Here is a 12,904-nt window from a genome sequence, read left to right on the forward strand (position 1 = left end):
ACACACACACACACACACTACACGGGGAGTGTTTCAGTATTGGTGTATTTGAGGAAATGACAATGACCCAATAACATGAGCTCAGCTGCACAGATCTTTTGCATAGTTAAAATGGCCACAGTGGTTCACATTTACAGAGTATCTATACATATATAAAGTCTTCATAGGGTGGGGTATTAACTGATAACCTGTATTCATGAGCTATTCACATTGATCATGTAAGTCTGTTTTTTAGGCGGAAGAAAGGTTAAGAAGAGTTCTTCTGGTTTATCTGACTGGACAGCAGCACTTGGAGGGAGTATTTAGCGTCCCATAGTAGGCATGGTAACTGCAGGACTTTTCAAGGTGGCATCTTCAGCTTTCCATTGTGAGGTTACAGTTTTGATTTGTGTGTAGAACTGGATGCCCTGGATGGTAAAAATAAAAACATTTACATCAAAACTCAGAACAAACTCACTGTGTTATTTTAAGCTGTACCAAAACAATGCTTTTGTTTATTTCATACTTGTTTTCCGTAGAAGTTCATGTCCCCTCTGAAGGATCCTCTTGATCCAGTGAAGGAGAACATAGGCAGTGGAACAGGGATGGGCACATTGACTCCAACCTGCAGAAAACAAGTATTTTCCCTTTCATTTCCATAAGTGGAAGCTTTGTAAAACAATTCCCCGAGATCCTAAATTGCTAGGATGAGTAAGATGTGGATGATGAGAGATGTGGTACATCCATGCTGTTTAAAAAACAAGCTTACATGATCGCACTAAACAAAGCTAAACCTGTGGCTTACATTGCAGTTTCTAAAGAACAGCATGGTCATATGAAAGGGAAAAAAAACTAAATAAAACATTTTGTTATGAAGGCAATAGAGGCATGGCATGGTTGGTTTTGAATGTTTGAAACAGCAAGAATAAGTTTGCACACACTAAGGCCTTTTGGCGAAGGTGCAGCAAGGGAAAAAAAAAAAAGGAAAAGTAGATGTTTGTTGCATCGAGGTTTGGAGAGGAGAACAGCACATGGCCTGCACAGCATTCCCCGACATGTGAACAGCAAATACAAGGCATAACTAAGGCTCCATAGGCAAACAAACAGGGTAGAAGCTGCACATATTTATGCTAAAACGTTGAACAGGATCCTAGGAATCCCTTTTGGGTTTAATTTAAGATTTCCCTCCTCGAATACTACCCGGAAAAATGTTTCTATGTCCCCCTGTTTTCATTTAACAGACACATATTTGCTGTAGCTATTTGTAGTCTTGACTGGTTGGGAAGTGGAGGGAAGGGGGTTGCCGAATGTGTGTATTTTAGGTCATGAGCAAACAGGGCTATACTTGACATGGAAAATAATTGTTTTAATGTTTGTGAAAGTTTTCAAACAGAAATGTGATGTGCTCCCTGCTTGAGATGCTGTATGCACATGACAGAGGGATGTGAATGTCTCCTTTCTCCCAAAACAGAGGAACACATTTGGAGGCTGCAGCCACTCACCTGGCCCACATCCACCTCGTGCGTGTATTTGCGTGCAGTGGCGCCATTTGTGGTGAAGATAGCTGTGCCGTTGCCATAGGGGTTGCTGTTGACCAAACTGATGGCATCGTCCAGAGTGTCTGCCTCGAGAACAACCAACACAGGCCCGAAGATCTCCTCAGAGTAGCACTTCATCGCAGGCTGTGAGAGCAGAAGAGTGAAAACTCTTACTGGCAGTTTAGTTTTAGACTTGTTCTTAAAAAAGGTACTTGGGCGCAAAAACGTATGTGGAAATAAATAGATTAAAACCACGTACAGTGACGTTGCCGATGATGGTGGGACCCACAAAGTTGCCGTGCTCATAACCCTTGACATTGACGTTTCGCCCATCCAGGAGCAGCTTAGCTCCCTCATCCACACCACTCTGGATCAGACTGCACACTCTCTCCTTGGCCTGGGGAGAGATCAGAGGCCCCACGTCCGCACCAGGCTGGTCTCCTAGCAGGGCCCCAGAAACAACCAGCTATAAGGTTACATACTGTGGCACTCGCATGATGTGAGCAAATTAAGGGCACTGACTTTCACATAAGGCTTTTGCCACAAACACGCAAAAGCCAGGACGAGGGGCACCCTGAGGCACTCCCTGAAAAATGGATACTTACGGTTTTCCTGTCTACTACACAAATTAGAGTCCATATCACTGGAAATGGGGAGAATGATTCTTCATTTTACTCCACATCAACTTAGCTTCTCAAAGCATTTGACGCTCTGAACCGCTATTTAGGTCTGGGCTGCAGATCTGGCCACAAATTTGCAGCATGGCTGACTCAACAAGCCCTATGTCCCAGCTGACTCCAATGTGAAGTTACAACAGAGAAAAAGGCGAGAGGTGTGGTCAGGGCGTTGTGGGTGGCCCCCGAGATGACAAAACTGAAGGCTCCCATGGGCCCAGGAGAGACAGAGGTGAAGGGTGGGCTGACGGGTTGCGGTACCTGCGTTCACGCGCAGGGCCTTGGCTCGCTCCACCAACTCCGGCAGCCAGCTGCGTGCCTCGCCCACCAGGATGGCTGTGGACAGAGCCATGCAGCGCTGTCCCGCAGCCCCGAACGCTGCACCCACGAGCTGGTTCAGAGTGTTCTCCTTGTTGGCATCAGGCATCACCACACCATGGTTCTTGGCTCCCTATAGTACATGAGAAGTGGTTAGCCTTCTGCTGTTTGATCTCCACATTACAGCAACTGGTTAGTCACAAGTGAGAACATAATATCAGAAAATTATATACAAACAGCCTACAAATTTTATATAGTAAATTTGTTCCACATTTTAGACCATATGGGGTAGATACACGTCAATTAAAAAAATAAATCTTCAACAGGGATGCACAGCTTGCACCCTCTCTCCTCTGTACAGCTGGCAGTGAGGAGGAGCGATGAGGGTCAACAATCTGTTGGACAATGCTGCCACCTTCTGGACATTTACAGCAAGTGTCAGACATTACACCTGTGTTGCTTTATCATTTGATACTCACCATGTTCGACTGGACCCTCTTGCCGTTTTTAGAGCCCCTCTCGTAAATATATTCCCCAGCTTGATTTGAGCCTACAAAGCTGATGGCCTTGATGGCCGGGTGGTCACAGATGAAATTCACAGCTGTGGCAGAAAGACACAAACTGTATTAACTTAGATATTTTCTTTAATTAAACACAATAATAATAACCACTGATATTTCAAATACTGTGTGGTAATGCTTTACAGTATCAAGCAATTATCCCAATGCAGAAATGACAAGTCAATTATAAGATTTATAGAAAATTGAGATTTTTATACATTCCATCAGCCTCAGAATTGCTAAAATGAGCTTGCTTCCACTACTAAGTCAGACATTTTAAAACCTTGTGCTATCACAATTTGCGATGGACCTCATTCCTATTTTTTGTCATATTCCTCAATGTACCAAAAAAGATTTGTGTCCTATTGGATGTAAGACTGCAACTAATTATTTTCATTATTGATTAATCTACCAAATATTTTCTTGATTAATTCCAGAATTTAAAAGACATTATTTATGGTCCAGTCTAGACAAACTGTATGTGGAAAAACATGTTTAACAAGTGATCAATCATAGCAGTAGAGTAGAGACATCATTTTTACTGGCAGGGCTGACACAGCTTTAGTGCTGGTGAAATATAAAGCGGTCGACCGATATGGAGTTTTCAATGGCCGATGCCAATACATAGAAAGCAGGGCTGCCGATGACCGATATGTACTGCTGTTATAAAAATAACAAAGAAAAGTCATGTAGAATTCTATTCTATTAAGAAATGCAGGAATATGTTTACAGCGGGATGTATGAGAGTTATAGTACAAAACTAATTTTGGACATTTTAATTTCTTCATCTGCCCTAAATAATACAGTTTCATCATTTACACTGCCTTGTAGCTACACTATATATTAGGATCGGACGTCAAACGGTATGTCCTAACAATCGACGGCTAAAAGGAAACAGAGACCAACTCTTACCAGCGTGTTGGCCGTGGATGACGTTAAGGGTCCCGTCTGGTGCACCGGCATCCTGCATCATTTTGACCAGCAGCATGGCGCAGGTCGGCACCCGCTCTGAAGGCTTCAGCAGGTAGGTGTTGCCGCACACCATGCCCATGGGGAACATCCACAGGGGGATCATGGCAGGGAAGTTGAAGGGGGCGATGCCAGCGCACACACCGAGGGGCAGGCGGTAGGTGTAGGTATCCATGTCCTTGGTGATGGACGGGAGGGTTTCGCCGAGCATCAGGGAGGTGATGCTGCAGGCGTGCTCCACAACCTCTGCAAAGAGAAGGAATAAACAGAGAATGCAACACAGGAGTTCATTGATTTTGGTTCCTTTTTGTTTGATGTGTAAAGCTATAAAAAAAAGGGTTTGTGACTGGTATATTGATAACCATCTATTTTTAAAAAGCTGTGTGTGTGTGTCTGTGAATGATCTGCTGTACTGAGACAAGTATTGAGTGTGTTGACTTTGTGTGTAAACTGAGAAAATGTCTCCAGTGGGAAATTTCAACAAACTCAGAGAAGGTACGCCTCTCCTTTAAAGTATAGGATTGTGTCCTTAATTTGTAATGACCAGTGTTAACACTCTTATCAATAATTCATTACTTAAAGATAAGATAAGGAGGAGAAAAAGAAAGCTTTTTAGAGTATCTGTTACACTTTAACAGCTTATTAATTTAGATCCAACCATTTTTTTATATTTTAGGTTTGGTTAGGTTAGGCACAAAAAACATCTTGGTTAGGGTATGTTCATAAATTCTCAGATATACTCTTTAGATAATCTGTTAAACATTTACAGAAAAAGCAAAACAGCTGAAATGTTACAAATAATCTATGAACTATTTGTAGGCGGTAAATAACAGCAGTAATTATTAGCAATCATAAGAAAATCATTGTTTGGGTTCAGTATAACTCATTAACTATTCCTGCAACCACAAAGTAAAAGCCTACATGAAATGCAAACGTTTACCTATTTGTGCCCTTTGTAAGTGTGTATGTGTGCTTGTGCATCAGTGAGATAAACTTACGCAATCCTCTGAACACATCCCCCTCTGCATCTGCAAGGGTCTTGCCCTGTTCCACTGTGATAGCCTTGGCAAGTTCTTTCTGAAACATAACACGACCCTTGTGTCAGTCCTTTGTTTTCAGCTTTAGATTTAATATAATCTGAACTAGAGTCTTAGTATGCAATGAAAAGAGCAGGCTCTCAACTAAGGTGTAAAAATGTAACAGTTGTTAAACTTAATAATAAATCATTAAATAATCAAGTTGAAAGGTAATGGTAAACTCTTGCTTTCATTTGCACCTTATTATACTTTCTGACCCTTTGACTTACAATGTTGTCCTTGATAAGCTGTTGATAGCGAAGAAAGACCTGCTGCCGAGCCAAGATGGAGGTCTCGGACCAGGAGCGAAAGGCTCTAGAGCACGAGTCCACGGCAGCCAACATCTCCTCCTGGGTGGCTTTAGGCACACGTGAGATCACCTCGTTGGTAGCCTGCAAAGAATATAAATGCAACATTAATGCACCGAAGATGAATTACTTTGAATCAGCAGGGGCTAAATGTTACGTAAAGGGTGAACTCGAGCAGATGTTTAACAGATACACGGGCCATTCACTTGCAGTTTATCAGGTACAAATGACAAAAAAAATTCCGCTCAGTCCTTGAGGAAACATTAATGATTCTCAGGTTATGACTTCCTATCCAAGTGAAGGTTTAAGTAATAACTCTTCATTGGCAATCAGTTATTTTGGTATTATTTGACTTATTTTACACTTTAAATTTTGTTTTTAATTTTGGTGTGTCGATACTGTAAATTTGTTCATATAACAAAGCTTAATGCAAATTTCTTTTGTTTTTTTAACTTACAATAACTACAGAAACCAGTTTTACCCATACACGTGCACATACATAAAACATTGTGTAACAGGTTAAGCAAACAACAGCAGGATGTACCTTACCCAGCTACATACGTGAATTTGGTGGGGAAAAAAGTGCAAAAGTGTTTGAGGATCCAGGCCAGGTAGAATACTTACGGGGTTGTGAATATCCAGCCATTCTGAAGTCTTGGATTCAACAAACTTCCCATCGATGAAGAGCTTGGTGGTAGGCTGAGAGGAGAGTGTCACATATGCATTCAGTCCACAGGTTCATTATGCATGTATGACATTTGATGCAAAGTGTAACAGCAGACAATTAAGTGTCCACTGTTCTCAACTCACCACTGAGGAGGAGTAGCACATGCAGCCAACTTTAAGTGGGACCTGAGAAAGAAACACAGCAGGGAGTCTGAAATCATCAAATTCAATAAATATTATTCATTATTCTAAAAACAGTGACTAAGTTTGGTTCACATATTATGTCAAACATTAAATGTACAAAACCAGCTGTTTCCTCCTGCAGACTTCTGTGTCTACAAGATTAATGAGCAACTACAAGCAATGAAAAGACTTGAAGGGGACAAAGTCAAGCTGACAGGACTGGAGTGGAAGATAAAAGCAGTCAAGCCTTTAAGTGCAGAGATTTTATTTGTGTTAGAGCACACAGAGAGAACAGTTAAAGTTAGGCCACTTCAGACCTCAGAAATCCTGCAGCACATGACACCTGGCACTTTATAAACAATGTGAGCTGCCAAAGCTGCCTGCGTCATATGCTTCTGAGGAGAGTTTTAAAAGCTATTACACTTGTCTTACCTTTGCCTTTAGCACTGATCTTAGTGCAGTTGTCGCCATGGTGGAAATGTTATTAAGCGCAGGCCGACCTGAGTTGACCAGCTCCCCCAGGTAGGACGGTGGCCAGCAGGAGACAACATGAAGCTTTCCTCCCTCACGGACATGTATTACCTGTGGGCGGGCTCTGAGCAAAACCGCCGCTCGCTATTCGCTCCGTGTTCGCACTCCCATGAATAACGCGGCCTGATTGGCCAACTGTGAGCGCATTCTATCCAATCCGCGTGCGAGGTTTTAGATAATCCCGCCTTAACTGTGATACTCGGCTAATGATTGGATAAAAATGATTCGGCATTCTGGCTGGAAGTTACGCAACCCGGAGCTGAACTGTGACCAGAAGCTCTGAGCTTGAACTAAGCTGTCTGTTCTGAATTTTAGCAGAGTGCATTATAAACTCGTCATTGAAGACAAAGAAGAGGGACTTCTCTGTGAAATGTGCAGGACGTATTCGACGTGTCTTTGAGCAAGCAGCACAGCGTAACCCCCCTCAAAAAATAAAAGCGATAACGTTATCACAGACACAACAATGCACTTGTCCTTTGTTTGCCTCGCCAAGGTACTGTAATACCATTGTTGGCTGTTTGCTAAGTGTGTGTGTGTGTGCGCGCGCACCAGGTCGCTAATGTGAACCATGTGAAGCCCAGATGTTGCTTAGTCATGGACCAAAGAGTAGGTAGGAGGGATTTTAGGAGCACATCCTATTGGCTGCTGGAGGATGATGATACTGTTAGACTGAAAAACTACTTGCACTAGTTGATTCAGTCAGAAAAGTTCAGAAAAGTAGAGGAATAAAAAAAAAGCTATGGCAACCCAAACTAAGGTGAACCAGTAGACAGATTTTAGTTAGAAGTTAAATATGTCCAAAGGGAAATGTGATGTGTTTTCAAATGGACTGAAGGTTTTTTTCTGTTTTGTGTTTCTGCACAGCCTGTTCTTCATGGATATTTCAGAAGCTCCTGCTCCTGGAGAGTCCGCATTGGTAAGTCTCGACACATCATTTGACTGCTTAAACTGTATTTACTTAAAAGTATTTTGATGTGAACGAGATAATAATTAACCTTTTGTGCACCAGCCTTTGCTCTCAAAGGTATTGAATATGACCAGGTTCCAGTCAATCTAATCAAAGATGGAGGTCAGCAGGTATATCAATGCAAAAATTACACACTGACATGACTGTACATGATCATGAGCATTACAAAGTGTTATTGGCTACTCTGGTCTTAAATGAACAATGTGTGCATATACATGTTAAAAAATCTTCTAAATGTTCTCAAGCTTACACAAGAGTACAAGACATTAAACCCCATGCAACAAGTGCCTGCAGTTGAAATAGATGGAATCACCCTCTCTCAGTCAGTGAGTCCCCAAACTCTTCACCTGTGTTCATGTCCGTCCTACAACACCGTGTTTTAGTTAACCAACTGAAATACTGATGGAAATGGTTTCTTGCTCACACAGCTGGCAGTGATCCAGTACATCGATGAGACCAGGCCAGGCCCTCGGCTTCTTCCAGCAGACCCACAGAAACGTGCCCAGGTTCGGATGATAAGTGATCTCATTGCCTCCGGGATACAGCCACTGCAGGTGAGAACAGCACAGTCCAAATCATAACAAAGTCATACTGAAGCATTACCAAAGTGCAAGTTCACAGTATGGATTCATTCCTGAATGTTTCAGAATCTGTACGTGATTCAGAAAATAGGAGCAGAAAAGATGCATTGGGCTCAGCACTTTATTGATCGGGGCTTTCAAGGTTAGTGAAAGCTCATCTTCTCAACTATACATCCAGACTTCAACGCTTCACTTCCCTTTACAATATTATTTATGTGCACCTTTCTCTTCCAGCTCTTGAGCCCATTCTGAAGCAAACAGCAGGGAAATATTGTGTAGGTGATGAGGTAAGAGCATGGCTATCGTATTAAAGAGTAACAGTGTGATATACAGCAGAAATGTATCTTCTAACTCACTGTTTACCTTTCAGATATCCATGGCAGACATCTGTCTGGTCCCACAAGTCTACAATGCAGAGCGGTATGTAATCAGACATTTCAGAAAAAGTGCAACATAAATGCCAGATTAATACTCAGTCACCCCGAAATAAAAGAGATCATCATGAATGTCATGGCATTTTGTACTTGATAAGAGTTATAGCATGTCTGTTTCTGTTTACATCAAATGTGCCAAAGAGCCTGCTGAACTTCTAAAGAGAAGCATGACCTCTTTATGTCTTTAATATCTATAGATTCAAAGTGGACGTCGGGCAGTATCCAACTATCAAAAGGTTAAATGAAGCCTTAGTTGAGATTGAAGCTTTCAAAGAGAGCCACCCGTCCAGGCAACCAGACACACCTGTGGATCTGCGTGCATAGAACGCCACCTGAGCAGCTTTAGAGACAGCCATGCAACTTTGTATATTGTTAAATAAAATGCAGTGAATATAATCTGTTTTTAGTGTTGTTACTTTAAATAACAAGAAACTTTGAGTTAAAAATATTTATTAGAATTTTGACTTTATCCAGCATGTTACCCGCAAATACATACCAATATGTGGGGACAAGGTAAACAACAAAGAAATGTGTAAAACATGCAGATCACAGATTTGTTATGCAAAGTGCAAAACCCCTCAGCTCACAGCTCGCAGCATGTTGTCTGTGTAGGGGAAGTATTGATGGTTATTAAAGAGGCATAAATCAAGCTAAAATAAAGCTGTAGAATACATCATACAGAAGTTCAAACATTTAAACATGTAAAGACAAACAACCAGGCAGAAAAATAACAGTTATAGATGCATACACATGCAGGTGCCATTTTTCTCGTATTATCACAGCAGATCACAGCGTCTCCGCCTCCACTGTTTAAAAATGGTAAAAACAATTGTCTTGTTCAGATTTCCTCCCTAATGAATCCATCAGCTGTCACCAGGGACCTCCACTGTGCACCTGACTGTGTCGTTGTAGAAGGTACCGGAGCAATCTGAACCACCAAACACCAACAATGTGACGCGGACGCCGACATTTTCACCTTGTTCGTGCTTCCCAGCGTCCGTTAGGGTGGAGCAGCCCAAATGTATCATGCTGTGTCCCGCACGAGGCTTGGAGCAAAGCAGAGGAGACGCCACTGAGCTCCACATGGTGGTGTCTGAGGAGAAATCACAGCGGGGGGGGATTCACTTTACACTTTAACAGTTGATTTGTGATACATAACAGGGTGACTTAAAGTAAAATCCCAAGTCTGTTTTAGTGCCAAAGACCAACCTTATTGAGCAATTATGGACTAAAGTGAATAACATTGATATAGTTTTGTGTTATTCACTATACATAATCTGTTGGCAGTGACACAAACTTACCAGTGTTGAAAATATGTACGTCCTGCAGGGCTCCGATGGCACTGCAGCCTCCACTGATTAAAATCTTGTTGTCTGAAACTGGTAGAGCTGTGTGAAACCTGTCCATGTAGGCGAGGAGATTTTTCATATGTACCATTACTGTTCTAAAACCAGTTTATACACAATATTTGAACATGCATATTCACTTTTGTTATTTCATGTGGAGTTAAAAAACAAACAATGCAGAGAGAATTTTGTCTTTAGAAATTATATTTTGTGTTAAAACCAATTAAATTCAAATGCAGATTTTTTTTCTGTCCATGACACCAAAAATATAAAAAACCAGATGGCTACGTGAGTGACATCTCTCAAGGTTGATTAATCGTGTACTCACCCTCGAGGCAGTGGTGGCATGTTCCCACACTTCACAGCTGTGTACTCCATGAATCCTTCTCTCATTAAGAAAAAAAGATATCAGTTTAAATCTGGACACAAAACTGTTGCCTACTACAGCCACTGAATCTTCTTCATCTTACCCAGATCCAGAACGTAGAGATCGTTAAGGTACGTAGCAGTTTTCCGTCCGCCAAATATTATCAGCTTCTGTGACATCAGTGTGGCTGAGTGACTGCGTGATACAAACACAAGGATGTAAAGTAAAGCAGTACTTCCATGAAACTAACTGCAGTCGTTTTTGAAAAGAAGACTGACCCAAACCGTGGCAAAGGTCTGTCCCCCTCCACAATCGGCTGGTACCAGAGTTCAAACTCTGGGTTAAAGATGTACAGAGCATTACTGCAGGATTTATCCGCAGAGGAAAGGCTCGGCTGAACTCCACCAAAGACAAAAAGCTCTTTCTTATAAAAGGCTGCAGAATGATATGCCAAATTTGGAACATTTCCTTTTGCCTAAAAGGAGGGTAAATCCACAAAAACAAACCAAAGGAAAGCATTTCCTGTAACTCTGCTTGAGGATTTGATAAGAAAAACTCCTGTTAGTAACTTGCAACAAACCCACAGTGACAAGCTTCCATTTCCAGGTCAGAGTATTAAGGATGTACAGCTCGCTGTAGCGCTGACCCTCCCTCAGGCCACCGTAAACAAAGACCGACTTAGAGTCTGGGTCATAGGTCGCAGAGTGTCCTCGGGCACACGGCGGTGTGGGTCCAGAAGCAGAGGAGTTCATGGGGAACCAGAAGTCACTGTCTGGGAAGAGGTCAAAAAGGTGATAAAATGTGGGAAAACGCATCATGTTCAGTGCGCAAAGGCTTGAGGGCTAAACATATATATTAAAAAAAAAAAGAAATCTACTTGGAACAATAATCTGTTTTTCCGCAAAAAAAAATTTAAAAAATAAAAAAGAATTATTTAAATTCTGCAAATGTTGTTCATTTTTAAAGTTTTCCTGTCGGACACAAGATGTCTCCTACTTCACTGTCCATTCTCAGTGTATGTGCTCTGGTGGATTCAGGCTTCTATATCACACTGTATAAGTTGCTTACTGGACCAGGACTGACTTCCTAACTATTTGCGATGTCACAAGTCACAAGTTAGGCCCCGCCCCTTAAAAATCAGATTTATAATGAGCACAGAGAAACTTTCCACTGTCAGCAGATGAATGTGAAAACATCCTTCTAGAGTCAAACTGCACAGACAGCATTCAAACCGCACACTGTAGGGACAGGGAGAAAAACATGTTTTTGACTGGAGGGGACTTTAACCAATGAGACAGTCTATCTCAAACTCTGTGTTTTCCTTTGTGATCCCAAATTGATAAGGCTACAGCTTAACAGTAAATGCACTATGGTGGTGGCGCCCCTTTAGAGGCAGCTGGTGAATCCTGTTCCAGGTCATGGTAGTGCAAAAGCTGGTAGAAGAATTTTGCCTGAATATAATACAGTAAAAATGCAATCTAGAAATCACAACATTTAAACAATGAGTCAACAAGAGTCAGAGCAGTCATCGGTTCCAGTTATTGACTGTGTCAAACTGTAAGAGAGCAGACAGATACCCTGCCACTGTAGACGAGAGCAAACAGAGATGTGTTTGTTGATAGTCTATGGCAGAGTCAGGGTGTGGTTGTATTCAGTGGCTAGAGGTCTATTGTTGTCTGATTGTGTCTTTGTAGGCCAGAAACACACATACACACATATATCTGCCTCGTGTTGACCCTGTTGCAACCAGAAAGAGTGGGGGTGCACACTGGGCTGAGTGGCCCTGATCCTGCATTGGTAGAAGGAGGTTGTTTACTGTAGGGTGGTGCTACAGTGGGAGTGTATGTTTGAGAGCATCCATTCCTGTGCTCTATTTATGTGTGTCAATGGCAAAACTATCAAGTAAGCACCACACAGAATTGATGTTGATTGATGCTGTTAACAATCTCCCAGTTTTTAGATCTGGATGTTGAGAGCAAAATCCGGATTTTGATCTGCTATTGTTTCCTCAAGCTCTTTGCCCAGACTCTGAGCCCTGGAGCAAGTAAAAATGTGCTTATCAACATTTTTGACTTTAGAAGGACAGACCCATATCTGGCTGCTAGGATCTTAATAGTTCAAGTATTTTAGACAAAGGAAACATTTAAATTTTGAAACATATCTATAAATCATGAAACCCATGTAACTGCGTTGGAACCAATGGGACATTAGCAGGGAGAGTCTAACAGGATCTTTGAGGTCAAATGCAACCATTCTCAAGTTCTATTCATATTCTGCTTGCTCCTGAGTGAGAAACTTTTAAGATAGCACAGGAAGCCTTAAAGTCCTTATATCCTGAGGCACAGCTCATCTCATCATCAATCATATATGTTGTGTGTATAATATGTTGTTTGTATATCTGGAGTGT

At 41.8% G+C, this 12,904-nt stretch overlaps 3 protein-coding genes across 4 annotated transcripts in view; 1 reads left to right on the forward strand and 2 right to left on the reverse strand.

Annotated features, from left to right (window-relative positions):
- Window positions 1-28: 28 nt before the first annotated feature.
- On the reverse strand, window positions 29-6,858 carry aldh6a1 (aldehyde dehydrogenase 6 family, member A1). The gene is made up of 12 exons (XM_035674142.1): window positions 6,704-6,858; window positions 6,233-6,274; window positions 6,047-6,121; window positions 5,345-5,506; window positions 5,037-5,115; window positions 3,982-4,284; window positions 2,989-3,110; window positions 2,453-2,642; window positions 1,777-1,958; window positions 1,482-1,661; window positions 506-604; window positions 29-407 (listed from the first exon to the last, which is right to left on the reverse strand). Exons 1-12 carry the CDS (start codon window positions 6,740-6,742, stop codon window positions 303-305), a joined length of 1,578 nt encoding a protein of 525 aa, XP_035530035.1. The 5' UTR covers window positions 6,743-6,858; the 3' UTR covers window positions 29-302.
- Window positions 6,859-7,045: 187 nt separating this feature from the next.
- Window positions 7,046-9,180, forward strand: gstz1 (glutathione S-transferase zeta 1). 2 transcript variants are annotated; one of them, XM_035674143.1, is made up of 9 exons: window positions 7,046-7,295; window positions 7,667-7,718; window positions 7,812-7,879; window positions 8,015-8,095; window positions 8,198-8,323; window positions 8,417-8,492; window positions 8,585-8,637; window positions 8,721-8,770; window positions 8,982-9,180. In XM_035674143.1, exons 1-9 carry the CDS (start codon window positions 7,266-7,268, stop codon window positions 9,106-9,108), a joined length of 663 nt encoding a protein of 220 aa, XP_035530036.1. In that variant the 5' UTR covers window positions 7,046-7,265; the 3' UTR covers window positions 9,109-9,180. The 2 variants fall into 2 exon arrangements, with proteins under 2 accessions (XP_035530036.1, XP_035530037.1); XM_035674144.1 differs by lacking the exon at window positions 7,046-7,295 and adding an exon at window positions 7,436-7,559.
- A 41-nt stretch (window positions 9,181-9,221) lies between these two features.
- zgc:163014 (uncharacterized protein LOC100038766 homolog) overlaps window positions 9,222-12,904 on the reverse strand; it is a 7,720-nt gene continuing 4,037 nt past the window's right edge. Inside the window, exons 8-13 of the mRNA XM_035674141.1 lie at window positions 11,082-11,269; window positions 10,776-10,972; window positions 10,601-10,692; window positions 10,459-10,513; window positions 10,086-10,183; window positions 9,222-9,877 (exon numbers count right to left, since the gene is read on the reverse strand). Of these exons, the coding sequence (XP_035530034.1) occupies window positions 9,648-9,877; window positions 10,086-10,183; window positions 10,459-10,513; window positions 10,601-10,692; window positions 10,776-10,972; window positions 11,082-11,269 (860 nt within the window). The 3' untranslated portion in view covers window positions 9,222-9,647. The remainder of the gene's footprint in view (window positions 9,878-10,085; window positions 10,184-10,458; window positions 10,514-10,600; window positions 10,693-10,775; window positions 10,973-11,081; window positions 11,270-12,904) is intronic.

Source organism: Morone saxatilis, unplaced genomic scaffold, assembly GCF_004916995.1.
Source record: "Morone saxatilis isolate NCDOM2014 unplaced genomic scaffold, NCSU_SB_2.0 Contig3, whole genome shotgun sequence".
Classification (NCBI taxonomy): Eukaryota; Metazoa; Chordata; class Actinopteri; family Moronidae; genus Morone; species Morone saxatilis.

Excerpts from the sequence above, each read along its gene's own strand:
- aldh6a1 (XM_035674142.1), bottom strand. The coding sequence starts at position 6,742 with ATGGCGACAACTGCACTAAGATCAGTGCTAAAGGCAAAG. Across the intron at positions 4,285-5,036 it reads GGATGTGTTCAGAGGATTGC|AGGTTGTGGAGCACGCCTGC; the intron begins GTAAGTTTATCT and ends TTCTCTTTGCAG. Across the intron at positions 1,662-1,776 it reads CCATCATCGGCAACGTCACT|CCTGCGATGAAGTGCTACTC; the intron begins GTACGTGGTTTT and ends CTGCTCTCACAG.
- gstz1 (XM_035674143.1), top strand. The coding sequence starts at position 7,266 with ATGCACTTGTCCTTTGTTTGCCTCGCCAAG. Across the intron at positions 8,096-8,197 it reads GAATCACCCTCTCTCAGTCA|CTGGCAGTGATCCAGTACAT; the intron begins GTGAGTCCCCAA and ends TTGCTCACACAG. Across the intron at positions 8,493-8,584 it reads TATTGATCGGGGCTTTCAAG|CTCTTGAGCCCATTCTGAAG; the intron begins GTTAGTGAAAGC and ends TTTCTCTTCCAG.